Below are 27,436 nucleotides of genomic sequence, written 5' to 3'. Positions count from 1 at the left end.
TCAATTTCGTTACGATGCACCAACAAAGCTCGCGGTAGATGCATTGAATCGCAGACGCGAGACCTCGAGTGGCACGTGTTGCCTGTGGTCGAAATGGCATCGGCACGAGCCCCCATGATGCCACAAGCCAAGCAAGGTTTGAGGCTGGGAAATCCGCGGGTGACCGCTGGGCATTCCAGACAAGTGTCGTGGGCGCGGTGGGGGTGTAGAGGGCAGTGTAGCAGAAATACCGTGATGTCCCCACACTCCGTCCACTACCCCAACCATCAAAAACCCGCACTGACCGACCAGCGAGGTGAAGTATGGTCTAAAAATACCTCATGGCCCTCAAGGTGGGGGGGGGGGGGTCCTCATCCAGCAGTGGATTGACAAAAAAAACAGGCTTTACTGTACAAGTGCAAAATAAAATCCTGCTTAGATTTATAATATTCAAGAAGGGCAATAATGTAGCTGTGGTGGCAAAAATTGACCATCAGGGCCACTAATCGCATAGGCTTAGCGTTACGAGTTCTGAGATAATCTCCAAAGTTTCAAATATTGTAGCTCATAGTAATGACCCACCCCCCCCCCCCCCCCCCCCGTGACGTAGGTACATTTCCACAGCCCAGGGTTCTTCGTTGCAAGGCCCCGCGGGGCATTTAGTGTGGCCCCGTGACCGTGCGGCCTCCAACAATCCACAACATGTTAAGACCCCCCCCCTCCCCGCCATCATCGTGCTGATGTCAAACCCAGCAATGGTTTCAAACGCGTGACGGCCCTCACGCTGACGATGTCTCATCGGCCAAATTGGGCCCGCCCGCCCGCCCACCCACCCCCAACCTCCTACCCACACCCCACCTCTGAACATGAGTGAAGACCACCGCCTTCGGATACGAGACTCCGCCGCACTCCCCCACATCGGTCCGTTTCATGCGACGCGAGGAATCACGTGCGCGCTCACAATAGCCACGCTATGTCATAGCCGACGCATCAATCGACCGTAGCGGTGGGCACACCGCGGTGGGCACACCGCGGTGGGCACGCCGCGCGACGAGGGTCAGCGTTGAATCGCGGCCCCCCCCCTCCCCCACCTCACATCGCGACAATTCATCAAATTGGCCGCCTATAAGGGGGCAGGGGTGAAGGAGAACATTTTCACCCACGGGTGTTGAAAAATAACTTGAGAGTTAAACTGCAGCAGCAGCAGCGGTGGCAATCATCGCTCCCGCCCCCCCCCTCCCGAAAAGTGGCAGATGAAAGGCAAACTTAGGAGCCGGTGCGGTGCTGAGTCGCCGCCTTGTACTGCACAGAGACAGCTGCCACTAAGGGAGGTCCCTCCCCCTATCGAAGCGAGATGTGAATTACCTCGCCTGGTATACAGGAGGTCGTGGGTTCGATCCCGACCCAGACGCCTGCTGGAAATTTGGAGTTTGCGTGTCTCCCTCAATCCCCGTGGTCGCGTGGATTGTTCTCCGGTTCCTCCGTGTTTTTCCCTCCACATTTAGAATTAACGTGTGTTGAGAGTATTTGGCTTCTATAAATTTCCACGTGACGAGCCACTTCGTTGAGCTTTCATTTATGGCCAGATCGCTTCTGGAAAAAAAATAACTGTATAGCGCATTGTGGGCCTTGTCTGGGAAAATTAGAAGAAATAACTGTGTTGAGATGAGATGTTGTGCAAGGTGCTTGTAGATGCTATGGAATTTCCAACAAAAATAAATCCAGATTATTATTAGATATCACCACTGCACGCCACATTTGAACTGCTTCCATACTGCTGCTTTTCTTTTTGTACGGCTTGATGTAGACGCAGAGCAACAACTTACAATTTCACATTCAGGCGGTGTCCTGAGTGAAACAAGAATAAAATATTTTGAAAAGGTGAAATGTCCCTGCAGATCTCGGATTCACATCTTGCAGACGGTAAAAGTGCAGCCCTGAAAATGTCCTATATCACGCTGCTGCTGCTGCTGGCGGAAGGGACTACATCGTCTAGTCGGGACTTTCTCCAGACGTCTTTGAAAACTGTGAGAGTGCCCACACTTTACCCCACCACACGCGTCCTCTCCGATCGGCCGCGCGTGTGTTGCGTGTGTGTGTGTTTGCGTGTGTGTGTTGCGTGTGTGTGTGTTGCGTGTGTGTGTGTTGCGTGTGTGTGCGTTGCGCGTATGTGCGTTGCGCGTGTGTGTGTTTGCGTGTGCCACACGACATTTTTTTTTTAACTCAAGCAACAATAAGCAATACTTGAGTTTTCGGAGTAACCGTCAAACTTTGATATCGTCCCACGACGATCGCTCTCTTGGAGCATAAGACGTGTCGAGTGCATCGACGATCTGGCTATCCGCTTGGCTTGCCACCGAGCCAGTGCCCTTTGAGGTTTGCAGTTTGATTCCCACTACAGCCCACGCGCTAAACTTCTGCAAAACAGACTGCCTTGCCCAAGCCCGGCCGCGGTCCGTGGTGAGAGACCCTGTGATATAATTTGCAAGGGTTAGGCCATTGCATGAACAGTGAAATAGCCCTCGTACCGAATTTCGCAAGTTACCTGTGACTACGTTACAACAACAACAATAAAGGAGCACGTGTGTTATGCTCTCGCCCGAGGCATCTCTTCCAAAAGGGTTCGCCCGCATCGATCTATCTCTAGACCGGTTACGCAAGGGAACCTCAACCGAGTCTCAAGACTCATCTTTTTCACGCGACGGTTCCCGCTACATTGCGACGTTCTACGGATGCGCCTCTGCATGTTTGCACGTGGCGGGGAGGAACACCGGAGGTGACGAAGTTGCCGGGCCAACGGCCATGCGTACAAGAGGGGGCCAATCAATTTGGACGCAGGTCAGCAGCCTCCTGTTGGTCGTTCTGCATTCGCCCCGGGGCGGGGTGTCCTGCTTTTGGACGTTGTTCCACGCGATAACTCTCAACCGCGATCCAACAACCCCGCTTCGAAAAATCCGGCTTTCACACCTGAGCAATAAAGTTGCGCACAACCAGATCACTCTGGTGATTAACCTCAAACATTGCCTGCGACTGCTTTGTCCGCACCCGAGCAGGTAGTTGTGCGGTCAGGACACGTCTGGCCACGCGCTTTACAGCTACGCTCCGCCATTTTTTTCCTTAGCTCCCCCCTCCCACCACCCACCCACATCAGGACCGTAACCAATCACAGTTTGAAAATGTGTCACGTGGTGAAAGACGTTGCGACAAATCTCTGAGCAGATCGCTTTCAACGTGTAAGTGATTCAGCTGCATGCAACCGATCGCTCAGGTGTTGTGCGCCCGGCCCGAAAGCATTTCTGGGCCACGGACGCGCATGGCCCCACACCTCAAGCCAGCGGAGCGGGTGCATTGATGCCATCGGTTCATCCATAACTGCAGAATCTTACACTCACGGTGCACCCGTGCGCATGTTTACGATGACACACTGTGCCGTCCCCGTGTGCATCCATTATCTTCGCCGCTCTCGACCATCTTGCGTAGTTCACGTGGCCTTTGCAGCCACTTAAAGGGGATGCTACAAAGCACCTCCGAGTAAAAATTAAAAAAACAGAATCGTGACAATTCTCAGGGTAGGGGAGAAATTCTTACAGGTATACCTCGTCATAGTGTACGGGGGAGCGATTGCTTACTCAATAAGTCAGCACAGGTGATTTGCAGTCAGCAATCTGCTGGCTACTTAACCCTTTCCCGTTGCCAGACAACTGCAAGTTGCAGGGTGGTTGTCCCATTCACCGCTGAATCTCGAAAACACGCAAGCGGTTCAGCGCACATTTCATTTAGAGAGGCGTAGTAGCACCACTGTTTTTAAAGACATTGTACTCACCGCAGAGAACTGTAGCGACACGACCACACTCTACGATAGCTAGCGCCAAACTGTGCCACACAGCCTCTCCCATGGCCTTGTGGGAGCCTCGATACCGATAGAGTTATTTTTTTTAAATTCCGATTCCGTTCTAATGACGTACACGGACATCATCGGCACGGGAAAGGGTTAATACTGCGCTACCTATAAACCGCACATCTCCACCACCACTACCATCACCGCCAAACACAGGATTCACGCAGACAAAAGTGGCAACAAATGCTGTACTTAGACCCAGTCAGGTGCCTCCCCTCCTGCTCCCCCACCCCATCTCCATTACCCCCCCTCCCGAACCCCCAACAAAAATCTTTGAGCTTGGATACGGCCGCCCCTACAACAGACGAGCAAAAATCCTATTATCCGCGTCGATGTGGGTGGGGGTTGCCATTGACAAAATCATATATTTCCACAAAAAGCCATAAAAGTAACTCCTCGTCTGCGTGGTTATCCATGAATAATCACGGACAATGGGGTGATGGTGATGATGGTGATGACGAAGTTGCCACACCGACTCTTCTAATACATGGATAAAAGGACGTATGTTTAACACGTAGGCTGTAACGACCGATATTATGCATAATAAAGGGTTTTTTTGGGTTAGATCGTGTGTTAGATCGTGTAAATATAAATGTGTCGTTAAACCCGCCACCACCCGACACAGCCAATTAGTAAGGTTTGTCACGTAAACAAAACGTGCCAATTAGTTACTAGTACAGCACACCGCTGTGTTGTAAAGTAACCTCACAACATTTACGATTTGTGTACAACGTTTTCGCTGGTGATTACAACCAGCCTCATCAGGAGATAGCCGGAGTTGTGTAGAAAGCCCTGCTGTTTCGGTACGTACTCATGTCGAACTTCTTTCGCTCCCTACTTTGCGTACCGTGCTCATCGGAGGTACGGGAAATCGGAGGTACAACTCGCCTTCACATCACTTCCCACCTCAAGCTTTCCAACGCCCTGCTGCAGTCTATACCGAGGGGGCCCCCAGTGGCAGCTGTCCCCGTGCCACACCAGCAGCAGCCGCCTGCAAATGAGCTGCAGTAGAGGGCGCGGTTGCTTCCGAGTTTTCCTCCAAATGATTGATAATAGGAGTTATTGAGGCCCAAACAAAATGAGTGTTTTCCGATCAATTCTGCGCCATGGCTAACGGTTGTGGCAGACAATCTGACGGCAGATAATTAGGAGTTCCATTGAACTAACGGTGAAGCTAGGTACTGTTACCGTCCCTCTCCATGTCTCTCGCTGCATCTCCATTTCTACAGCTTGACTGCGTCTCTGTTTCTCTACCTCCGCTTGCCTCTTGCTCTTCTTGTCTCTGCGTAGCCACCTTGTCTCTCCGTGTCCACTTGTCTGCAAGTCTTCGTGTCTGTTGCCCTCTGTGTTTGTCTCGATATGTGTCTGTCTCTCTCCAATGCCTCTCCATACTTGTCTCTTTTGCCTTCCCGAGTCTTCTGTCTCTGTCCGCGCCTCTCTGTAATTCGTTCCCGTCGCCTTCAGCTCCAGACGAATGATGCCCCCCCCCCTCCTTCGAGAAATATGAGAATCTTACAACACACGAACGCACGACCGGTTAGAAGAGAACGGGGGGGGGAGTCTGGAAAATATGAGGACACGTCACGATGAGCTGCCTCCGGCAGTTTGAAGGCTGCCTTATTCACGTCAGTCTCCATCGAAGTGAACGATGCTACGAGTATACCTACCGGAACTTGATATATACGTAATTTGTATAGTTTTTTTGACAATTGCTATAGTCTCCGTCTTACTCACGCCATCGCTTTAACGAAGGCACAACCCAAAGAAGCGAACCAGCAAGCGCGCGTGACGCCAAGGGATGCTACCCAACGGCCCGTTTTGGGTCCGTTCGGTGGGGGGATTTGAATCATCGCCAATCGTGTCAAAAATGTTATTCCAATGACGCCGTCGGAATCGCGTCTTGTGACGAGGATCGATTTGGAGCACTTTTGACGGAGAGCGGTGTTTAAAACATCACCCCCCGTGATGAAGAATGCCCCGCGGAAGGAGACTTCACAGAACTACTTCTGACGTCCGCTCCATCGACTCTTATCCATGCTGTGCCCTGTTTCTTGCTTGGCATTCACACCAAATATTTTTGAGTCCTCAGAGATTGAACTCTTGGCAGTGGCTAATGCACTATGCTATAAACTTGGTGGCCCCAAGATCGATTTCTCAGCCACGGTTAACGTCAATGAACCAGTAGTACTGGTTGCCACCTTTACCAAAACGAACTGACCATCGTGGTGAAGTATGGTCCAACAACCCCTTTGACAAACCTGGCATGGGGTAGGCCTTCGATCCAGAAGTAAATTCGCAAAGGCCTGATAATAATTCCGTTTGCATTCATATTTAAGCATGTAAAAAGGGGCTACAGATGCGTCGTATGTTGGCACGATAGACTGGAGTATATAATTTGGCAGGAAAAATGGTTGTGTGTTCAGGAAACAATTCGGCTTCCGAAGAAGCTCCCTTGCACGTGGAGCGGAACGTCAGACGTCGTGCCGAGCGGTACAACCCCGAGGACGTGAAGTCTCCTTGACAGAAGTTTTACCTTCACCCCTGCACCGATCGACGGGGAATGGACGTTGCGACGATCGTCCACGCTATGCTGGGAGCGCTCGTTTTGGGGTTGCGCCTGCCTTTACCGACGCATAACACACTTAGCGATTTGTTTTATTTCTTTCTTTCCCCCGAGCGACTTTTTGTCCCGTCGCGCCAAAACAACACCACGACTTCGACTGCCCACTCAGCCAACACGAGGGAGGCACTCGCATCCCGTCTTGGGGGATCTCGGTCGGGTGACGCGAACGGGACACGCCTCACTTGGTCCTTGTCCCAAGAACGGCGATGGCGGCGGCAGCAGGGGATAGAAGTGGGCAACGTTGGCCGAGGCCATTATCGGCGACTGTCGACGCCTGACCCTGCCGCGACCTTCCGGCGGTCAAAACGAAGCCGACATCGACCGCACACCTCAGCCGACGTCGCAGAAACGGCGGTCGGCAAGGCGAGGGCTTACCAACCAACCCTGTGGGCTCGCCCCGCTTGCCTACTGGGTTGACACCCGCCTGACCCGGTTAAAGATACACAGTGCACACGCGCGCACACGCACTTGTGCCGTTGCGACACCGTAAGCGAATATGCGACGCGACATCAGCGTCCTTCTATGGTCGTTCACTACGTACAACCTGGACACCGGTGTTGACGCCCTGTGGTCACTCACGTCTACGGTTGCCACCTCTCCTGGTTTTGCGGGATCGCAGGACATTAAAAGTCCGAGTTTTTGCCAGTTGCATAATAATAATTATAATATGTAATGATACACTACTCAAGACCATAATTTTACATGGCCTTCTCCCCTCTTGGTATTGTATGCTATTCTTCCCATGGCATATCCTGTTTTTCTTTGTGTATCTCAAGAGGTGGCAACCGTACTTTGTGTCGCTCAGCATTAGTTGTGGAGGTGGCTGCCCTGGGTGGTGGGAAATGATCGAAGCAGACCGAGCGAGTTGGAAGAAAAGTTACGTTTTGTCAACAACTCCACGTCAACTCCTTCTTGACCTTTCGAGTAACCTGCCGGGCCGGTCGACAACGGAACGAGTGAGAAGACTTTGCAAACAATGTTTGCAAATACCTCTGTGATGTCGCTTACACATACTTTGCCGCATCCTGACAACTTTGCACCATCGCAAAGCCAGGTCGCTCATAAAAAAAAAAATCGCTAAGTGTGTGTGTGCCCGCGATCGCAAAGCCTTCGCCCACGGCTCACACCAGCGTCGTGTTGCTGATATCGGTGAGCCTCCATCGAGCCTGCGCCGCCTTGAGTTCACGAGTCACGCCGTTCCACGGCCGGGCGTCTCCAGACACCGGCCCATGCTGATTGGCTCCTTGCCGGTCACGTGATCCCATCGTCGCGGTACCCGAGCAACCGCCACCAGCAGCCGCCATCTTGCTGCTGAGCAATGAGAGCGGATCCATGTGATGACGCTGTTGCTGCTGCTGATGCTGCTGCGGCGGCGGCTGTTGCTGCTGATGGTGGTGGTGGTGCTGCTGCTGGTGCTGCTGCTGCTTCTGCTGTTGGTGCTGCTGCTGTTGCTGCTGGTGAGGCTGCTGCTGGTGCGGCTGTTGCCTTCGCGATTCGGCTACGATGTCGGACATGGAGGCGGTTTTGCGACGGCTGCCGCACGACTCCGCGGGGACGTCGACGAACCTCTCGCGCCCGTTGTGCGGCGGCACCCGCTGGTGGTGGCGCGGGTGTGGCAGCGACGCGCTCAGGGTGCACAACTCCTCGCCGGCCGCCCCCCCGGACCCCGCCGCGGCGCAGTCGTTCGCCGCCAGCGTGAAATCGTCGCCGTTGTCGTCCGACCGCCCGTGCTCGCTCAGCGCCACCTGGTTCCAGAAGCTGAGCGCCCGGGCCCGAGGCTCGGGCCTGCAAGCCGAGGCTTCGGCCTGCAGGCCCGAGCCCGGTGGCTGTTGCTGCTGCTGCTGTTGCTGGTGCTGCTGCGGGTGGTGATGCTGCTGGTGCTGGTGGTGCTGCTGCTGGGGCGGCGGGAGCGGCGGAGGGGGCATGAGGGTGGCCGGGGCACGGGGGACCCGGGCGGGAAGCTGGGCCGAGCGGCGGGCTGCGGCGAGGCCGTGTACTAGGCCCGAGGCAGAGAGTAAAACGCCACAGCCCAGCGCGCCGGCGCACGCCAGGAAGGCCGGGACGTCCAGAACCAAGAAGGCGTGCAGGGACAGAGCTGTTGTGGCACAGGGGGACAACATCGCAAAGTTTCTTAACTTGAGGCAGTGAGTTCAGTCGAGGTAAAAGTGCGACCCGGCAACAGCTCGCTCACGCCGCTGCTGGCGGAAGGCCCTCGCAAGTAGAGAGAGCTCTCCAGAAGGTATTTTGGCCTACTCTTCCAGGCTAGCCAAACGTCTCGGAAGCGGTGGGAGTACCCAAACTTTAACCCACCACACGAGAATCCCGGCGATCGACTAACCAATGGCGCTGTACCTATTTAGGGTGCTGGACGGACAGATGCAATGGTGGGGAGGCGTGGGAGGGAGTAGGAGTGGGATGTAAGGAACTTGCAGCACCGTTTTAACTGCCACAAGAGGATTACAAACCGGTGACACTCTGGATTGCAAGTCCAGAAATTCTAACCATTACGCCGCAGCAGCAGAAGCAGCATCCCATGCCTGCATCTCCAATTAGCACGGTTGGCTGCATACGGCACGAAAGAAGTTCAATGCAGACACGTCTTAATACCGCCATTAAAATTAGGTCAGGCGGCTTCTACTCCACTGTCCTCTGGGATTTTTCTTTTGGGGAGTGGGGTTGGGGTAGTGGGTGGGGGGCTGATGTCTATTGTTTGCCACCTGCTGTCTGCTAATTGGGGCAGTAATAGCCCTTCTGTCCCCCCCGGCCCCCCATGTGTCACTGCCTATGCCATAAATTATTCCGTGACATCATCTTCCAGGGTGGTTAATTGATTGACTGATGATGTTCATTTACTCAAAAGGAAGCCTCATCGAGAGTCTCAAGGCTCATGTTTTGTGTTTTTTTAAAGAGGGGTTCGCTAAGTCCGGCAGCAGCAGGAGGAGGACAACGTCGCCGTGCTTTATTTTGGTTGTTCCATTCGAGATTATTTGGCACGTAGCTCTTATAAAACGTGGACCGTGATGTGGCCTACGCTGTCTTCGAACATACCCACGGGGACCTTGAAGGGCCACGTGCTTAACGACTAAAACACCGGCGGTGTGGACCGGGTTGCTCGATCCGCGAACCTCCGAAGCGTACGTGCGTACGTTTGTACGTTGAACTTATTTGGCGCCGTGCGTAAGCCAACCGTGCTAATCGGAGCTACGAGGGGTGGGGGGGAGGGGAAGGACAACAAACGAGACGTGGCGAACGCGCCAAACGCTTGACCTCGTGTCACTGGGCCCCCCCACGCAGCGGTAGCTGCCGGGGCGCGGCGACATCGTGCCGCGATTCGCCGCGGGTGAACATGCGCGTCCGGCGAAGTGACGCCGACAAGCACGGCTTCAAGAAAATTCGAGGCTTTTTGGGCTAATCGTGACGAATTATGGTGAATTTTTACCTGCGGTGAAGGAGAGCAGAGCGAGGCAGAAGAGAGCCATGGTTACCAAGCGAGCTTTCTGAGTGCTCTCCACAAACCGCTGAGCCCTGAAAGAGACGTGTCGCAGAACAGCGCTGCATCACCTCAGCCATGACGTCAAGGTGCATGAACCATCATCACGCAAAACTCCGGTTGTCATCCTGGCGATCGAACAAAGACGGTCACCCGCATTGCACGGCGCTTACAGATGCGCTTTCTGCGGCCGTCTGGAACGGTCTTCCTTCCTGTGCTAGGAAGCCACCAGGAGCTATGACACTTTTAAATCGTCTAGATTGAAAACTCTCTATAAACTGCTTTTTGTGCGTTCAGTCTGTTGTCCTTCCCCCGCACCTCCGATTAGCGCGTTTGGCTACGTACGGTGCGAAAGAAGTTCAACACACACGCAGGGAACGACAGTGGCGAGGAGTAACGGTGGCCGACGGCCGTTCAAGCCGCTGTTACCTGGGAGGCTCAAACGGGACATGCTGTGGACCTGGTAGCCCTGTCCCTCAGTCAGCCCCACCTACATCTACATAGCCCCACCCACTACACAGGCAGCCCCGCCTACTTTACATAGTTCAGGCAAAATTTACATAGCCCCACCCACTTATCGGGTAGCCCCGCCCATGTCTCAGGTAGCCACGCTCACTCGGTCAGCCCCACCTACTTCTACATAGCCCCGCCCACTACTCAGTCAACTCCGCCTACAAATTTTGATTTAAAGCTTTCGTGACTGCAGGGATTCATATTTTTCGTTCTTTCGGTAAAGTCACGTAGAAGGGAAACAATAAAATATCAAAAATATAAAACAATACAATTCTCACGACGTTTCGACTGCAACACAAGCAATCATCATCAGGTGTGAAAACCACAGCAAGAAAACTTGAAAAAAACATTATTGCTGTAGTTTTCACACCTGATGATGATTGCTTGTGTTGCAGTCGAAACGTCGTGAGAATTTGATTGTTTTATATTTTTTATTATTTTATTGTTTCCCTTCTACGTGACTTTACCGAAAGAACCAAGAATATGAACTCCTTCCTACATCTACATCGTCCAGACCATATTTAGATAGCCCCACCCACTTATCGGGTAGCCCCGCCCACTTCTGATATAGCCCCTCCCACTTATCAGGTAGCGAGATTATTATGTGCGCCACGGTGGTTCGGAGATGTTGACACCCTCGCCTCCTATACAGGAGGTCGTGCGTTAAATCTCGACCCTGACGCCTGCTTATTTGGAGTTTGCATCTTCTCACCGTGGTCGCGTGGATTTCTCTCCAGGTCCTTCGCTTTTTCCCTCCTTCATTTAGAATCAACATCACGGCGTTTAGAGTATTTGGCTGCTATGAATGTCCGCGTGATGATAAGCCACTTCGTTGAGCTATCATTTGTGGCCAGGTCGCTTCTGAAAAAGAGCTGTGTAGCTAAGTGGGCGTTACCTGATAAAATAAAAAATAGTTTAGTCTGTATAGTTCTGTAATATCTCCTTCCACAGGCCATTCTATAACAAGCGGTGAATCGCTCATCTGCCACTGTTCTGATATGACACTTAAATGTCTGACAACATCATTGAAGTATAAAAGTTCGTTGCCAGTATAAAAGTTCGTTGCCAATGATTTAATTTAGGATTTGAAGAGTGAGACCCTCATTTACAAGGATGAAACCCATCAAGTGGCAGATGCCTGGTCCCAGCTTCTGGTGAGGGTTTCTGCGATTACTTTGACAAGGCCATTATGAGTCCCGGAAAGACACAACCTCTCCAAGTTCCTTCATTTGCCATTTCAAATATTTTGGCACGTGCACAAACAGATACGCAAAAAGACAAAAGACAAAGCTTCAACGTATAGCCTTAACAGACTGTTGGGGCAAGTGCTGCTGTTAGGGAGCACGTATATGAAGGCCGGCACAAGCACACGAGAGGGTGGGTGGCCAGCACCACGCCCGGTCACCTTTTTCTCCCGAGTGGCGATATACTCAATTTAGGCTGAGTCCACCTAGGGGAGGCCCAAGGCCGGTTCAAAAAATCGTCACTGGTGTTGGCCGTGAGCGGGACTCGAACCCGGCTCGCCGGGTTCGTGAAGCAGTACGCTGACCGCTTCGCTCGCACACAGCCGCATTCCTGCATGATTGATCACGAGATGATTCTATTGAATCCTCCACCAAACCCACAGCAGCAGTGACACACACACACACCCAGCCCCAACCCAAAGCTCAAACCAACAATGGGTTCGCCTCTTTAATGCCTTACAACGCGAACCAGCCTCCGGCGCTCACGCCCTACAAAACCTCCTCGCACTCCCACGACTCCCACCCCCCCCCCCACCCCCCACACAGCTAGGAATGGGAGACATTGTCTGCCGAGTCTGTGTCGTCTGGCAGTGCGACGACCACGGAGCAGACAGATCGGAACAAAGCGCTCAGTGTGTAGAGAGCCGGGCAGCTGCTCAGACGTTTCCCATTCAGACGCTAAGACCCCCACGTCCACCCCCCTCCCGCCTGCCCCCCCCCGCCTGCCATAGACGAATAGACTCTTGGGGGGCAGGTGCTGTGAGTGGGCACACTGCCAGCTAGGGTTGCGCGATATGACCTCGCAAATCTCACTTTGATAACGGAGGCTTTTTTGGGGGGGGGTTAGATCGCGTTAATATCAATGTCGTTAAACCCGCCACCACCCGACACAGCCAATTAGTGAGGTTTGTCACGTAAACAAAACGTGGCCAATTCGTTACTAGTACGGCACAACGGTGTGATGGAGAGTAAACAACACTGCAGCATTTACAATTCCAGTACCGTGACGTTTAACCGGTAATTAACAACCGGCATCATCAGGCGACAGCCAGGATTGTGGAGAAATCCTCATGCTGTTTCGGTCTTAAATAGACATAGACGGGGGATTGATGTGATGTCGTCTTGTGAGCCAATCAGGTGTGAAGGCCAGGGAGGGGGGTTTAAGTATATGGAGATTTTTTTGAGATATTTATTTTACCAGATAAGGCCCGCTGAGCTGTCTAGCTCTTTTTCAGAAGCGACCTGCTAATCACAAATGATGGCTCAACGAAGTGGCTTATCATTATGACGTGGAAATATTGATTATAAATGTGGAGGGAAAAACCGGAGGACCGGGAGTAAAAATCCACGCGACCACGGGGAGGACATGGAAACTCAAACAGCAGGTGTCGGGGTAGGGGGTCGGGATCGAACCCACGACCTCCATACCGGGTGAGGGAGATAACATCTACCTAACCACCGTGGGACCCCGAGATAAATTGAGCAGTTGTTGTGTATGCCCCGTGGTCGGGCATCCAAGCACCAGCCAGGCTCAATCCGGCGTTTAGCTCCTTAAACCTGATGAGATATTATTCATAATCACCTCGTACTTGTACCGCGCCGCCGCCACCACGGCATTCGCTCACTCTCGTAGACACAAAACGACTCAGATGGCGCAAACGGGAAGGCACCAGCCAGCCGATGATCCGGTGCCAACAATTTCCCGAGCTCTGCGGTCCTCTCTAAATATTACGGTGCGATTGGCCAATCAATGAGGGAGGAAACCGGAGCACCTTGAAGAAAAAACCCACGCGTGCGAGGGGGAAACACGCTATCCCACACAAACTCTCCCGGCGAGCCACGGTACAGCGCCTCCTCGACGCCCATGGGGAAAAAGAGTTGCGCAGCATTTGCGCGATCCACCAACCCTTGCCTCCACAGTGTTGGATGAGAGGCGATTGCCGTTATACATCACCGTATCGAATTACGATTTTATATTTAGTTAGAATCATTTACAGCTCCTGTATCAATCCGCTGCTGAGATGAAAGTTCTCCCCCCATGACGGACTTTTTTGACCATACTTCTCCACGCTTGTCTGTGCTGCTTGGCGAAGGGACGGGGGAGCAGACCCCCACCGCCTCAGATATCAGTCGCCACTTTGCGCGTAGCGTAGCGTATCGACAAGCCGCGATTATTGTAACTCACTACTCTACGGAACGTCTGGAAAAAGCAAAAAAAAAGCATAACCAAGCTGCAGTGTGCACAACATTCTCTGGCACGTGTTGTGACGGGGTTAGGGGCCGTCCATAAATGACGTCACGCGATTTGGACGATGTTTGACCCCCCCCCCCCCTCGTCACACGGCGTCACAAAGAGTCAAACCCCCCCTCAAATATGACGTCACAAAGCTCTGCCCCCCCTCCCCACCCAAAAATAAAACACATGCTTCAAATCGCTTTAAACTATTGTCATTGTAGTGCGTATTTAATGTGACGCTGCACTCTGATGTTGTAGGAGTGTTATAACAATTCTATATTTATTCTTAGTTTTTTCGGTAAAGTAACGTTGAAGATAAACAACAAAATAATAATATATATATAATAAAAAAATTCTCACGACGTTTCGACCATAACTCAAACGGTCATCTTGAGTTATGGTCGAAACGTCGTGAGAATTTTTTTATTGTTTTATATATATTTTATTATTTTGTTGTTTCTCTTCAACGTGACTTTACCGAAAAAACTAAGAATATGAATTACTGCAGTCACGAAAGCTTTAAATCAAAATTTAATTCTATATTTATTTAAAGTTGCGCATTTTGATGTGACGTCACATTTCTCAAACCCCCCCCCCTCGTCACACATCGTCACAAATGTCTGACCCCTACCCCTAGGTGCGTGACGTCATTTATGGACGGCCCCTAACTGCGAGATGAGTCCGGTGCTCGCCGAGCTGCGTTGGCTTCCGGTTGCCGAACGAATGCATGAAAAGGTCGCACTCGTTAGACACACACAGAGCGCTCGCCACGAGTGAACCACAATTACCTTGCTGCTGATCTCGTCAAGGCGCATAAACCACCACTACGCGAACTGCCTTGGTCATCATCGCAGCAGCGGCTTTTGTCTGCTAGCCATCGGACAAAGACGGTCACCGCATCGCGCGCTTTCAGATGCGATAATGCGGCTGTCTGGAACGTTCTTCCTTCCGATATTAGGAAGCACACTGGAGCTCATATTCTATGGTTCTTTCGGTCAAGTCACGTAGATAGAAAAAATAACAATAAAATAATAAAAATAAAGTGAATACAAATATCACGAAATAACAATAAAATTAAAATAAAGTGAATAAAAATTTCACGACGTTTCGATCGCAACGACCGTTTGTGTGGCGATCGAAACGTCGTGATATTTTTTATTCACTTTATTTTTATTATTGCATTGTAATTTTTTCTATACCGAAAGAACCATAGAATATGAATCCCTGCAGTCACGAAAGTTGTACGTCAAAATTCACACTGGAGCTGTGCAAATTTTAAATCACCTAAACTGAAAAGTCATTTATTGAAAACTATTTTTTGCGTTTAGTTTGTTGTCTTTCCCCCGCGCCACCGATTAGCGCCGTTGGCTACGTACGGTGCGAAGGAAGTTCAACGCACAGTACTGTGGCGGTTTAATAGTGCAGTAGGGCTGCTAACCACGACGCCACCACTACAGCAGCGGCCATAAGACCATAGGCTACGAATGGCTGTGCTCCTACCATGAGGTCGGGAGGTGGTGTCACAGGTCACAGGGCAGGAAACAGTGCAGGTTCGGTGGGCACCCGTCAGTGCTCCTCTGCTCGTAGACGTTGGGAGCATAGAAGTACAACAGTACAACGACGCATTTTTTGGGGCAGTGCTTATCTCCGTTGGTAGAGGCAAGTCTGTCCGTAGGATAGCAGTAGATGCATAAAGTGGGAACTCGTGTTATCTTCCCAGGAAGGGTTATGATGATAATGATGATGAAATTTACGCTGTTGATGTCGCACCAACGAGTGAATGTGTGTGTGTGTCTGTAGTTTCGTGAAAAAAAATAGCTACTCATCCAGAGGAGTTGGAGACGCTGTTGCTGAGACTGAAGCGTGCCACTAAGAGATGGGGCCTTACCATCAGCCCCACCAAAACTAAGCACCTGCCTGGCTATTTTGTACCATCGGACACTCCACCCCCACAAATCCCAATCGGTGATGGGGCAGTTGTGGAGAGAGTGGAGAGTTTCCCATACCTGGGCAGTGTGCTTATGACCGGCTCCAGTTTAACAGCAGAGGTCTCACTCCGAATCAGTCGAGCGGCAATATCTTTTAATCGGTTTCGTAACGCTGTGTGGAAGCTACCTGGTCTGTCGCTCCGCACTAAGCTTCAGGTCTTCTCGGCCATGGTCATTCCCTCCCTTCTCTACGCTTGCAAAGCGTGGACCCCCTTGGTGGAGCATCTTCGCCGGTTAGAAACATTTAGGCTGGCCTGCCTACGATCCATCCTGGGTTTAACCAAGCTGGATTGTGTGAGGAGCTCACAAATCCTTGAAAGATCTGGGCAAGGTCCCATCGGTGAGCTCCTCCGGCAGGCAAGGCTGCGTTGGCTGGGTCATGTAGCCCGCATGCCCAGCCACCGCATGCCAAAACAGCTTTTGTTCGGCCGGATCGAGGGGGCTAAACGGGCGCGGCACGGGCTAGAGAAGAGATGGAGTGATGTGGTACAGGAGGACGTGGAGCTGAGTGGACTTGCCGATGACTGGTACCAGCGGTGTCAAGATCGGTCTCTGTGGAGGAGGCTCGTGAAGGACGCTACTGGGCAGTTGGAGGCAGTCGCCCTCCAATAACAACGGAGGGCGGAGGAGCGACGCTCACAACAGCGAGCGGAGCGCCGGGTGGCTAAAGCACAGCAGGTTGGCACAGTAGGGGGCACAGGTGGTGCATCAGCCAGTCATCTCAGTCATCTTAGTCAGTCGACCCGTAGCACCTGCTGGGTCTGCCCCGTGACCTCCTGCCAGCGGGCGTTCGACACTTCACTTCACGTGGCCTCAAGGTGCACATGGCGTGGCACAAGCGTCGTGGTGACGTCACCTCCACTTAGTGGCGAATGGCGGTTGTTGTGTGTCTGTGTGTGTGTCTGTGTGTCTGTGTGTGTGTGCTCGCTAACAGGACTTGCCCCTACAGTCTGTTAAGGCTATATGGGGGATCTTTATATTTGTCCTGTGTGTTAGTGGGGAGCGGTAGTGTAACGGTTCGTGCGCTGCGCTACGAACCCGGCGACGATTATCTGAACCGGTCCTGGGCCTTCCCTAGATCGGCTCAGCCTCAAATGAGTGCCTGGTGCGGTGTGTAATCATCAGCACTCGGGAGACAAAGGTGACCGTGTCGGCCTTCATAGATGCTCACAGACAACGCTTCAACACTTGCCCGCAAAATACGTTTAAAGACTATACGGGGTATCTTCGTCTTTTTATGTGCGTGTATATATGTGAATGCATTGACACGAGTGTATGAATGAGTTATTTTATGTTAGCATATTTGTTTATGTGCATGCATGAGTGAATAATGAACGTGCGCGTGTGAATGCAAATCAATGGATGTGTTCGTGCGTGTGTGTGCGCGTGCATGAAAGTGTGTGTGTACCATTGTATAAATGTACGTGCTTGCATGTGGGTGAATGAATCAATTCGTGAATGCGCGTGTGATTCTAAGAATGCGTGCATATATTTGCACGGGAGTGTAAGAATGCTTGCGCGCGTGGATCTGATTCTGTACGTGTGTGTGCGCGTGTGAACGAACAGGCGTGCACGTGTATGATTCTACAAATGTGTGTGCGTTCGAGTGAATGAACGCACGCGTGTGCCAGTGATTGAATGAATGAGCGCGCGCGTGCGTGTGTCTTTGTGCTCGTGTGTGGAGCGGTGGTGGAGCGGTTAGCGCGCTGCGCTACGAACCTGGCGACCCGAGTTCCATTCCCGCTCTACGGCTAACACCCAGTGACGATTATATGAACCGGTCCTGGGCCTCCCCTAGGTCGACTCAAGCTTCAAATGAGTACCTGATGCGATGTGTGAACATCGCCACTGGGGAGACAAAGGCGGTCGGGCGTGGTGCTGGCCACCCACCCCCACGTGTGCCGTGCCGGCCTTCATAGGTGCTCGCTAACAGCACTTACCCCAACAGTCTGTTCAGGCTATACGGTGAATCTTTGTTTTTTTTTGTATGTGTGCGCGCGCAAATGAATGAATGACGATGTGCACGTTTGTGCGAGCGAATGAATGCGCGCGTGAGACGCATGCGCGTCTTTGTCTTCGTGTTCCGCGCTACAAAACCCGGCGACCCGAGTTCGGTTCCCTGCTCACGGCCAACACCGGTGACGGATTATCTGATCCGGTCCTGGACGCCCCCTCGGTCGACTCAACGTCGTCACTGGGGGATACAAAGGCGGTCGGGCGTGCCGGGCTTCACAGGTGCAAATTGCCCCAAAAGTCTGCTACAAGGCTACCCGGGCGACCTGTGCCTTCATCATCTTTGTCCTGCTGCGTGCCTGCGTTCCTAATGCGGCGGTGCCGCATGGGGAAGAGGAGGTCGGGGCCACTCGCGATGCTGCTCACGTCGAGACTTAGCGGGAAGCACCCCGGAGCCACGCGCGCGCCCCAAACCTCCCTCCCTCCCCTCCCTCGCTCCCCTCCCTCGCTCCCTCCCTCCCTCGCTCGCTCCCTCCTCCTCCTTCTCTCACAGAGCCCGCGCCGCACAGGGACGCTCGACCGTCCGAAGGTCCACGCGCGGTCTCACCCACAACACACACCGCGTTACTCCCCACCAACAGCACGTAACAACAACAACCGCCATTCGCCACTAAGTGGCTGTGGCGTCACCAACGACGCTTGTGCCAGGCTATGTGCACCTTGAGGCCACGTGAAGTGGCAGGAGGTCACGGGGCAGACCCAGCAGGTGCCACGGGTCGACTGACTGAGATGACCAAGATGACTGAGCGTCGCTCCTCCGCCCTCCGTTTTGTTGGAGGGCGACTGCCTCCAACTGCCCAGCAGCGTCCTTCACGAGCCTCCTCCACAGAGGCCGATCTTGACACCGCTGGTACCAGTCATCGGCAAGTCCACTCAGCTCCACGTCCTCCTGTACCACATCACTCCATCTCTTCTCTAGCCCGTGCCGCGCCCGTTTAGCCCCCTCGATCCGGCCGAACAAAAGCTGTTTCGGCATGCGGTGGCTGGGCATGCGGGCTACATGACCCAGCCAACGCAGCCTTGCCTGCCGGAGGAGCTCACCGATGGGACTTTCTCCAAATCTTTCTAGGATTTGTGAGCTCCTCACACAATCCAGCCTGGTTAAACCCAGGATGGATCGTAAGCAGGCCAGCCTAAATAGACACACACAGACACAAAAATCCCCCGTATAGCCTTAACAGACTGTAGGGGCAAGTGCTGTTAGCGAGCACCTATGAAGGCCCGAACGGTACACGAGGGGGTGGGTGGCCAGCACCACGCCCGACCGCCTTTGTCTCCCCCGCGCGTGTGTGTCTGTGTGGGAGCGGTGGTGTAGCGGTTAGCGCGCTGCGCGACGAACCTGACGACCCGGGTTTGATTCCCGCTCACGGCCAACACCAGTGACGATTATCAGAACCGGTCATTGTCCTCCCTTAGTCGACTCAGCCTCAAATGAGTACCTGGTGCGGCCCGGTGTGGTGCTGGTCACCCACCCCCTCGTGTGCCGTACCGACCTTCATAGGTACTCGCTAACAGCAATTGCCTCTAGAGTCTGTTAAGGCTATACGGGGGATCTTTGTGTTTCTATGTGTTGTTTGTGAGGTCGCAGTTAGTACACTGCATGTCTTCCAAGTCCAATGAGCACTGAGGCATTCTCAATGGAGTCAAAATAAAGAGACACAGGGAGTGTTCAAATTAGAATGTCTTTAACGACGCATCCATATTCTTGGTTCTTTCGGTAAAGTCACCACGTAGAAGGGAAACAATAAAATAATAAAAATATAAAACAATACAATTCTCACGACGTTTCGACTGCAACACAAGCAATCATCATCAGGTGTGAAAAATTTTCATATTTTCTTGCTGTGGTTTTCACACCTTATGATGATTGCTTGTGTTGCAGTCGAAACGTCGTGAGAATTTTATTGTTTTATATTTTTATTATTTTATTGTTTCCTTTCTACGTGACTTTACCGAAAGAACCAAGAATATGAATCCCTGCAGTCACGAAAGCTTTAAATCAAAAGACACATCCATATTTTGCACCATGGGGTTTCCCTGGCAACTAAACTTTTCACCTCACGTGGAAATGCGCAGAGCTGGGTTCGAGTTCGGAATATCGAGTCGATGGTCTCAGCCTGGTCACCAATGACTGCACAAACAAAACTCCAATACGTTAAATTTGGTTCTGCACTTTAATTTAGCAACAAATTCCAGCTCGGAAAATTACAAAGCATATGCCAGCTGTCTGTCACGTGACAGGCTCTACACTATTCGTAGCAGAGCAGTTGGGAATGTTCTATCTTTCTACTGTGTAGACCAGATATCAATTGAAGGGGTCTCAGTGGTAGCTCTGGGACACCCACTTCCGTGGGGCGCCCGCCAACACAAAGGTTTGCACGGCTCGGTGAGAGATCCGAACGGATTCGCCAAGCAGATACATCATTCCGACGGCACAATCGGGAGAAAAAAAAAACATTCAGAAGACGGACCCAAACACGAATTGCACGAAGATAATTAGCCAGACATCTTAAATGCAGGGCCCTCCTGGTGAAGAAGTCTTGAGGTTCAGCAAATCTAAATATAATATATATGATCATACGCCTATATTATCAGTTAATATAATTAAGGCCATTGCCTGGCTTAGAAACTCCGATGCTCTGGCAAAGCGTGAAAGTTCATTACAGAGGAGGTGGCAGGGTGGACAAGGGGACAACAGGGTCGCCCGTGAGTAAACGGGGTTCTCAAGGGTAGTGAGGCGATGGTCATCAATGACTGCGCACAATAAAAAAGAGAAACATGACGTCAAATTTGTGTTTTTTTACTTAAATATGAAAAAGGAAAATGTTGGGATTGACCGACACGTGGCGAACACTCGTCATGCCAATCCTAGCGGAAGGTGTGCAACTCTTCGTCCACCCGGGGTCACATAATGCGAGGTCAACTTTGCAGCGAGTCGAAAATGGTGGTCCTATAAGGAAACTGGCCTGAGCCATGGGAATGTGGAATTTCCAACACTGACTCAGGACCACGAATGCATTGCCTCATGTTAATTTTAGTGGGGAGACACAATGGCTTTTAAAATCGGAAAGAAACTTCAATAACTTATATACGTGCTGTAGATAATGAATCTGGAGATACGGATGATGGTTATGAAGATAATGATGGATGTTGCAAGAAACTGTGGGAGTGGTTTGAATATTATTATTATTGTGGCTGTGGCACAATAATGACGAACATGGAGGAGATTGTGGCGGTAGTGGCGTAGCTTCATTTTGGACTCGTCAACATTGGTAACGATGATGATGATGAAGATGACGGTGGCGATGGCGGTTCTTATACGTTCTAGAGACGATCATGGGGGTCATGGTCTGCTGGCAGACTAATGCTCCCTTCCAAAACAGGTGCCCGATCCGCCTTGTGCCGCACAGGGACAGCTGTCGCTGGGGGGGGGGACCCCGTTCCGAATTCCGTGGAGGTGAGACGCAGTGCAAGTTCGCTCGTCGCGTTTCGAGCGTCCGGATGCGTCCCGGCGTGAGGGAGGGCGGCTCAATAAAAAAAATCACCATCGTCACCACGATCGTAGAACGCAAGGGCAGGCTCCGAAAAATATCGCGGATGCGCCATGCGGGGGGTGCCAATTGCCACGCGCGCGCAGAGCACAAATTGCGGCAGGCTCCATCTCCCCATTACGGGCCCTTTCACTGCCACCGCAGGAAAATGTACAGCAAACCGAGTCAAGCCTTTGGCTCGGGACGGTGCGAAAGAAGTTCAACATACATACACACATACATGAACAGTACGGTACTGTCAATGCAAGGGACCTGTCTGTTGGATCAGGGTCCTAGTGTTAAAGGAAAATCAAATTAATATAGTAAGGTTTACGTGACAAACCTTACTAATTGGCTGTGTTGGGTGGTGGCGGGTTTAACGACACATTTATATTTACGTGATCTAACCCAAACACACACCTATATCATAGATGATATTGGTCGCGAAAGCCTACGTGTTAAACTGAGATTCAAATCACTTTACCGCATTCCCTGGATGATAAAGTGATGTGGCAAGGAAGACGCATGCCGAACATTGGGGTCATTTTGAACAAAGCAAAACAAAGTGCGTGATCAATCGGGAGAATACGGTAACGATGAAGAGCCATCTCCCAGAAGAAGGCGCTGCTTGAAAATGGGCAAGAGACGTCTGTTGGAAGATTATTTTGAACGGCTGGTGGTGGTACCATATCACTATGGTTTGACCGTCTTCCGGGTGACGATTCTGAATTGCCGGGATAAAAAAAAACCGCATCTTCTGGAAGGCAATGCACTCTGTGGATTATTACAAAGTGCACCCACAACTTTTGCTGCGAAATACGCGGAGAAATGTGCGTCTGACAAACTAGAGAATGACGCACATTAACACCGAGTGGGATTTTTTGTTGTTTATTTGTTTGCTAACCTCGCAAGCAAGCAAACTCATCCCATAATAGAGGTGTTTTGGGTCAGATCGCGTAAATAAATGTGTCACTAAACCCGCCACCAGCCGACACAGCCACTTAGTAAGGTTTGTCACGTAAACAGAACATGACAATTCGTTACCAATACAGCACACCCGGATGTGGCGGAGAGCAAATGCACAACATTTACATTCATGCCAATGCAATCCTGCCCACCCACACTCCCCCACCCACACAAAAAAGCGCTGCTCTTGTGTTGAAAAGTATTTTTGTTTCATGCAACGTGATTCATAATTAGTTTCGGTTGGATTAGATCGTGCAGCTGGAGTGTAAATTGTTTAACGATAGCCCCTCCACCACACGACACAGCAAAATCAAATGAAGTTTGCCGCGTGGGCAACCATGCATTATTGATTTGGTTTGTCAGCAAATCGAGAAGAATTCTGAAAAGGCGAGCAAATTAAAAAAAAACAATTTAGTGCAACGATTAGCCGGAGATTACACGCAGCACCGCGAGCTGTATTCCCGCGCCTCCGATTGGCACGGTTGGCTACGTACGGTGCGAAAGAAGTTCAGCATAGGTTAACAATAGCTCAGCTCTCGCCTGAAAGAGCTTTCTCATGCAGGCCCCTAAGTCGGTGCCGTGACGTCTTCGGCAGAGCCATGCAGGTGAATTTAGCTTTGTTATGCGTGTTCAACTTCTTTCGCACCGTGCGTAGTAGCCAACCGCGCTAATCGGAGATGCGGCGGGGGGGGGAAGGACAACAAACGAAAGAGCAGTTCGAAAGAAATTAGTTTTCAATCTAGACGATTTAAAAAGGCATAGCTCCATTGGCTGCCTAATGCGTACGGAGCCAACACCGCTAATCAGAGCTTTGGTCTCTGATGCGCCCCACATATGGAACGATATTTCATCCGCTCTATTTTATGAAAGAGTGCCCAAATAGAGAAAAATCAAGGCAAGTTTTCAGTCAGTGTGTATTACCTGCGACGACAAATGGATCGGAAACATGGACACAGAGCAAAGTGCATTGGACAATAGATTTTAAAAATGCGCAAGGAGCCTGGAGAGGCACACCGAACTATGTATAGCTTTTTTTCAGAAGCGATCTGGCCACAAATGATAGGTCAACGAAGTGACTTCGTGACGTTGGCATTTATAGCAGCCAAATACTTTGTAAACACGTGATGTTGATTCTAAATGTGGAGGAGGGAAAAGCGAGAGGACTCGAAGAAGAATCCCCTCGACCACGGGGTGAGAAACGCCGCAAACTCCAAATATAACAAACAGCAGCAGACGTCAGGCTCGGAATTGAACCCACGATCTCCGGTATACCAGGCGAGGTTGTTAACATCTCGCCTGTGTGGCGCCCACACGGTTGGAATGACACTGAAAGACGGAAATCGGAGCGCATTGGTCAGAGAACAAACGCTGAGACGTCGTATTGGCTTTTAAGAAGAGTAGGCTTGGGCAGAACACAAGGCGTGACGGCCTGTGGTCGAGACCAACAACGGAATGCCAGCCCCAAGACGATACGGGCAGCGATAGCGGCAGATTAGGGGGGGGGGGGCTTCATCCAGCAGTGGATATAACACTGCTGGTGATGTATTAAAGGTCTCCTGAATTGCCCGCTCGGTCATTGTGAATGCTGGCGCTTCTGACTTGAAGCTGCCGGGATGTTGCGGCATGGTCAGCACGCTGCGCCTGCAGTCCAGTGGATCGCGGGTTACATTCAAAGCTACTTCTGAAATCCACTCACGTGACCTCTATTCCACACTAGGGGCGCTGCACTTTCCCACACCCAAGCACAGAGAAATTTCCGTCGCATGACAGTCAACCTGATTTTTTTCCCCTCTCCAAATCTGAATTTAGCCAAATGAAGTAAAAACTAATCTGTTTTAATGTGATGGGTGGGTTTTTGTTTCATGCAGACACTGCTTTACTGGGCCATCACCTCGCTAGCCTTGGTGGTTATATTTGACCATACCTCACCACGATTGGTCATGCAGTGGAGGCCGCGTGAAGTATCGAATGCTCGTCTTCGACACGTCACGTGGCTTCGAGGTGCACCTAGTCTGGCACAAGCGCCGTGGTGACATCACCACCGCTTTGGTGGCAAACGGCCGTTGTTGACTAAGTCACGGGAGACGGTGGCACCAGACGTAGAAGCATAGAAGTACAGTACAAGGGCCACATCTACATGTAAAGCGTGACTGCACCAGCAGTCTGTAACGGGAGGATGTGGGGGGGGTGGTCACGAAAGCTCTCATAAACACGGCGCATTGTGAACGAAACTTTCCAATAAAGTTGCGTTGCTACTGGGGACTCGCCCGATAGAAAATCGGCCGAATTGACCCAAATAATTCCCCGGAACCCCCACGCCTCCGCCCATCTCCTACCGAGCCGCTAACCGTCTTGCCCTCTGGACACCCTGCATGCTTTCCTGTGCGCCTAGCAGAGGCGCTGCCGCTATTCTTATTCTAGATTTGAAGCTTTCGTGACTGCGAGGATTCATGCTCTTTGTTTTTTTTCGGTAAAGTACCAAGTGACTTGGTACAGCCATTCTGCTGTGACTGTTCCACCTGAAGACGGAAGCTTGTGTTGCCTCCGAAACGTCGTGATTTAATTTAGTTGTTTTATTTTATTTTACCTACGTGACTTTACCGAAAAAAAACCAAAAGAGTACGCTATTCTTCATTGTCATCACGCATGCACGGAATGTCTAAATCAAATACTCCCCAAGCTTATGGAACGCGGCGTTACAGAATTTCGTACGTGTGCTTTGCGTCACCTTCCTCGGTGAAATAATCGCGACGACGACGACGACGACGAGCAGAACGAGAACGCAATTCGAGGAGCGACTGAGACCGACTCACCTGTGAGCGTGCACCATTCTGGAAGCCAGCAGTGCGTGGATGACACAGATGGAAGCGCAGCACAGGTTCAGACTCAGCGCCACAGCGGCAAGACACATGGCCGACGTTCTCATGATAGCAGCAGCGGCACCTGCAGCATTACCACTCTCATCCGTCTGCTGCTGCGGCTGCGGCTGCTGCTGCTGCTGCTGCAACTGCTGCTGCGGTTGGAACCCCGGGTACTGCAACTGCTGCTCCGTGTATTGATGCTGCTGCTGCAGCTGCTCGTGATGGTGCAGCAGATCTTGGAACTGCTGTTGTTGAGGCGTTTGAGGTGGGTGCTGCTGCTGCTGCTGTTGATGATGCGGCGGCGGCTGCTGCTGCTGTTGCTGCTGCTGCTGTTTTTCAGTCGCGTGCTGATGTTGCTCGTCGCACCTCTGCTGCCGAAATGCCCCTTGCAGTTGGAAGAGCAGGGCAAGGTTGAGGGCTGCGGAGAGCGAGGCGGACAGGCCCAGGAGTGTCCCTCCCAGGAGAGGGCCGGCCATACGTGCCATGGTGAGGTCCACCCGCGTTCTCTCGCCTCCACTCACCCGGTGGGAGCGTGGCGGAGAATTTAATGCTTTGGGACGCATTGCGCACAGCGCGGCACCGCCGCTAGAGTGATCCCCAATGGAATGGGAGCAACCACCCCCCTCCCTTGAAGCTTGGTGGTTCTCTCTCTCTCAATTTTTTTTCCTATTAAAAATATGAAATTAAATAATAATTGTTGTTGTTGTTATTATTATTATTTATCATCGGAAGAAATAGTAATACTGTTTAATTAGCTTTTGGAGATTAAGAAAAGAAAACACCGCCCCCCGCTTAAAACAACAATGCGCTAGAAATGCGCGTAAAATGTTGAGGTTTAACGATATTAACGAGTGTTGAGACATTCAGGGTTGGCTGAGCAAAGAGAGAAAGCTCTGCGCTGAGCCGCGAGCTGGCTCGAGGTGGCGGTGGTGGTGGTGATGGAGTGGGGGGGGGGGGGGCTTGGTAGGAGGAGTGAGTGGTCAGGGGAGGAGGGGGGAGAGAAGGGGTAGGGGGGGGTGTAGGAGCGGTGGCGCAGCGGTTAGCGCGCTGCGCTCCGAACCTGGCTACCCGGGTTCGATTTCCGTATCACGGGCAACAGCAGTGAAGATTTATGGAAACTGGTCCAGGGACTCCCCCACCCCCGCCCTCCTCCCCCCTAGGTCGACTCAGCCTCGAATGAATAACTGGCGCGGCGTGTAAACATCGTCACTGGGAAGACAAAGGCGGCCGGGGGTGGTGGTGGTGCTGGTGGTGCTGACCACCCACCACCTCGCGTGCGGCCACCGTCCTGCACAGGTGCACGCGAACCACACTTGCCCCAACAGTCTGCTCAGGGCTGTACGTGGCGATCGTTGTTGTCTCTTGGGTCGTTGGAGTTGCCGATTGTTTGATGACCGTGGTCGTCGTTGTTGTTGTCGATGTTGTTGTCGATGATGTCTGTTGCCGTGTTAACAACAAGGCCGTAGCAATGGAGTCAACATTGGGAGGGGGGGACCAAATCTATTTTTTTTTACAATGTCTAATAGTGTTATTGTATTACATTGCTCTGTTTTTTTATTTTTTACCTTTTATTGTTTCATTGCATGTAATGGCAGAGATTAGGGATTAATAAAGTACAACCATAACCACAATCATACAAACAGAAATCTATTTTATAGCAACATATTGGGGGGGGGTGGGCATTTTGAGCATATTTGAATATTAGGGGGGGGATGTGTCCCCCCCCCCCAATATGTATTATAATTACGGCCTTGGTTAACAAGCGAAATGGATGTTCGCCTCGGATTCACCCGCAAAGGCGTTCGCTCGAGGCGATGCCACGGAGGGAAGAGCCGAGTTCGACTCCCGCTTCCAGCGACGATTCTTTTTGAAACTGGTCCTGGGCCTCCCCGTAGGTCGACTCAGTCAAAACAAATGAGTGCCTGGTGCGGTGTGTAAACATGGTCCGCTGGGGATACAAAGGCGGTCGGGCGTGGTGTTGGCCACCCCCCCCCCCCCTCTCTCTTGTGCCGTTCCGGCCTTCATAGGTGCTGCTCCTCGCTAACAGCACTTGCAAAGGCTATTCGGAGGATCTTTGTCTTGTCTTCGTGAGATA

The 27,436-nt window shown here is 51.7% G+C and overlaps 1 protein-coding gene across 1 annotated transcript; it reads right to left on the bottom strand.

The window, feature by feature from the left end:
- Positions 1 to 1,419: 1,419 nt before the first annotated feature.
- On the bottom strand, positions 1,420 to 26,301 carry TMEM221 (transmembrane protein 221). Its single transcript, XM_032968942.2, has 3 exons — positions 25,294 to 26,301; positions 9,940 to 10,025; positions 1,420 to 8,595 (listed from the first exon to the last, which is right to left on the bottom strand). Exons 1-3 carry the CDS (start codon positions 25,902 to 25,904, stop codon positions 7,622 to 7,624), a joined length of 1,671 nt encoding a protein of 556 aa, XP_032824833.1. The 5' UTR covers positions 25,905 to 26,301; the 3' UTR covers positions 1,420 to 7,621.
- Between the last annotated feature and the right edge of the window lie 1,135 nt (positions 26,302 to 27,436).

The sequence above is a fragment of the Petromyzon marinus genome, chromosome 40 (assembly GCF_048934315.1).
Source record: "Petromyzon marinus isolate PM22_M1 ecotype Great Lakes invasive population chromosome 40, UKy_Petmar_22M1.pri1.0, whole genome shotgun sequence".
Classification (NCBI taxonomy): domain Eukaryota; kingdom Metazoa; phylum Chordata; class Hyperoartia; order Petromyzontiformes; family Petromyzontidae; genus Petromyzon; species Petromyzon marinus.
The sequence above is the reverse complement of the archived record's forward strand: the minus strand, read 5'-3'. Positions and strand labels throughout refer to the sequence as shown.

Bases quoted from the DNA above. Each gene is read 5' to 3' on its own strand.
- TMEM221 (XM_032968942.2), bottom strand. From the start codon at position 25,904: ATGCGTCCCAAAGCATTAAATTCTCCGCCACGCTCCCACCGGGTGAGT. The intron at 10,026-25,293 runs GTGAGTCGGTCT...CGTCTCTTTCAG, and splicing joins AGAATGGTGCACGCTCACAG to GGCTCAGCGGTTTGTGGAGA. The intron at 8,596-9,939 runs GTAAAAATTCAC...GTGCCACAACAG, and splicing joins TCTGCTCTCCTTCACCGCAG to CTCTGTCCCTGCACGCCTTC.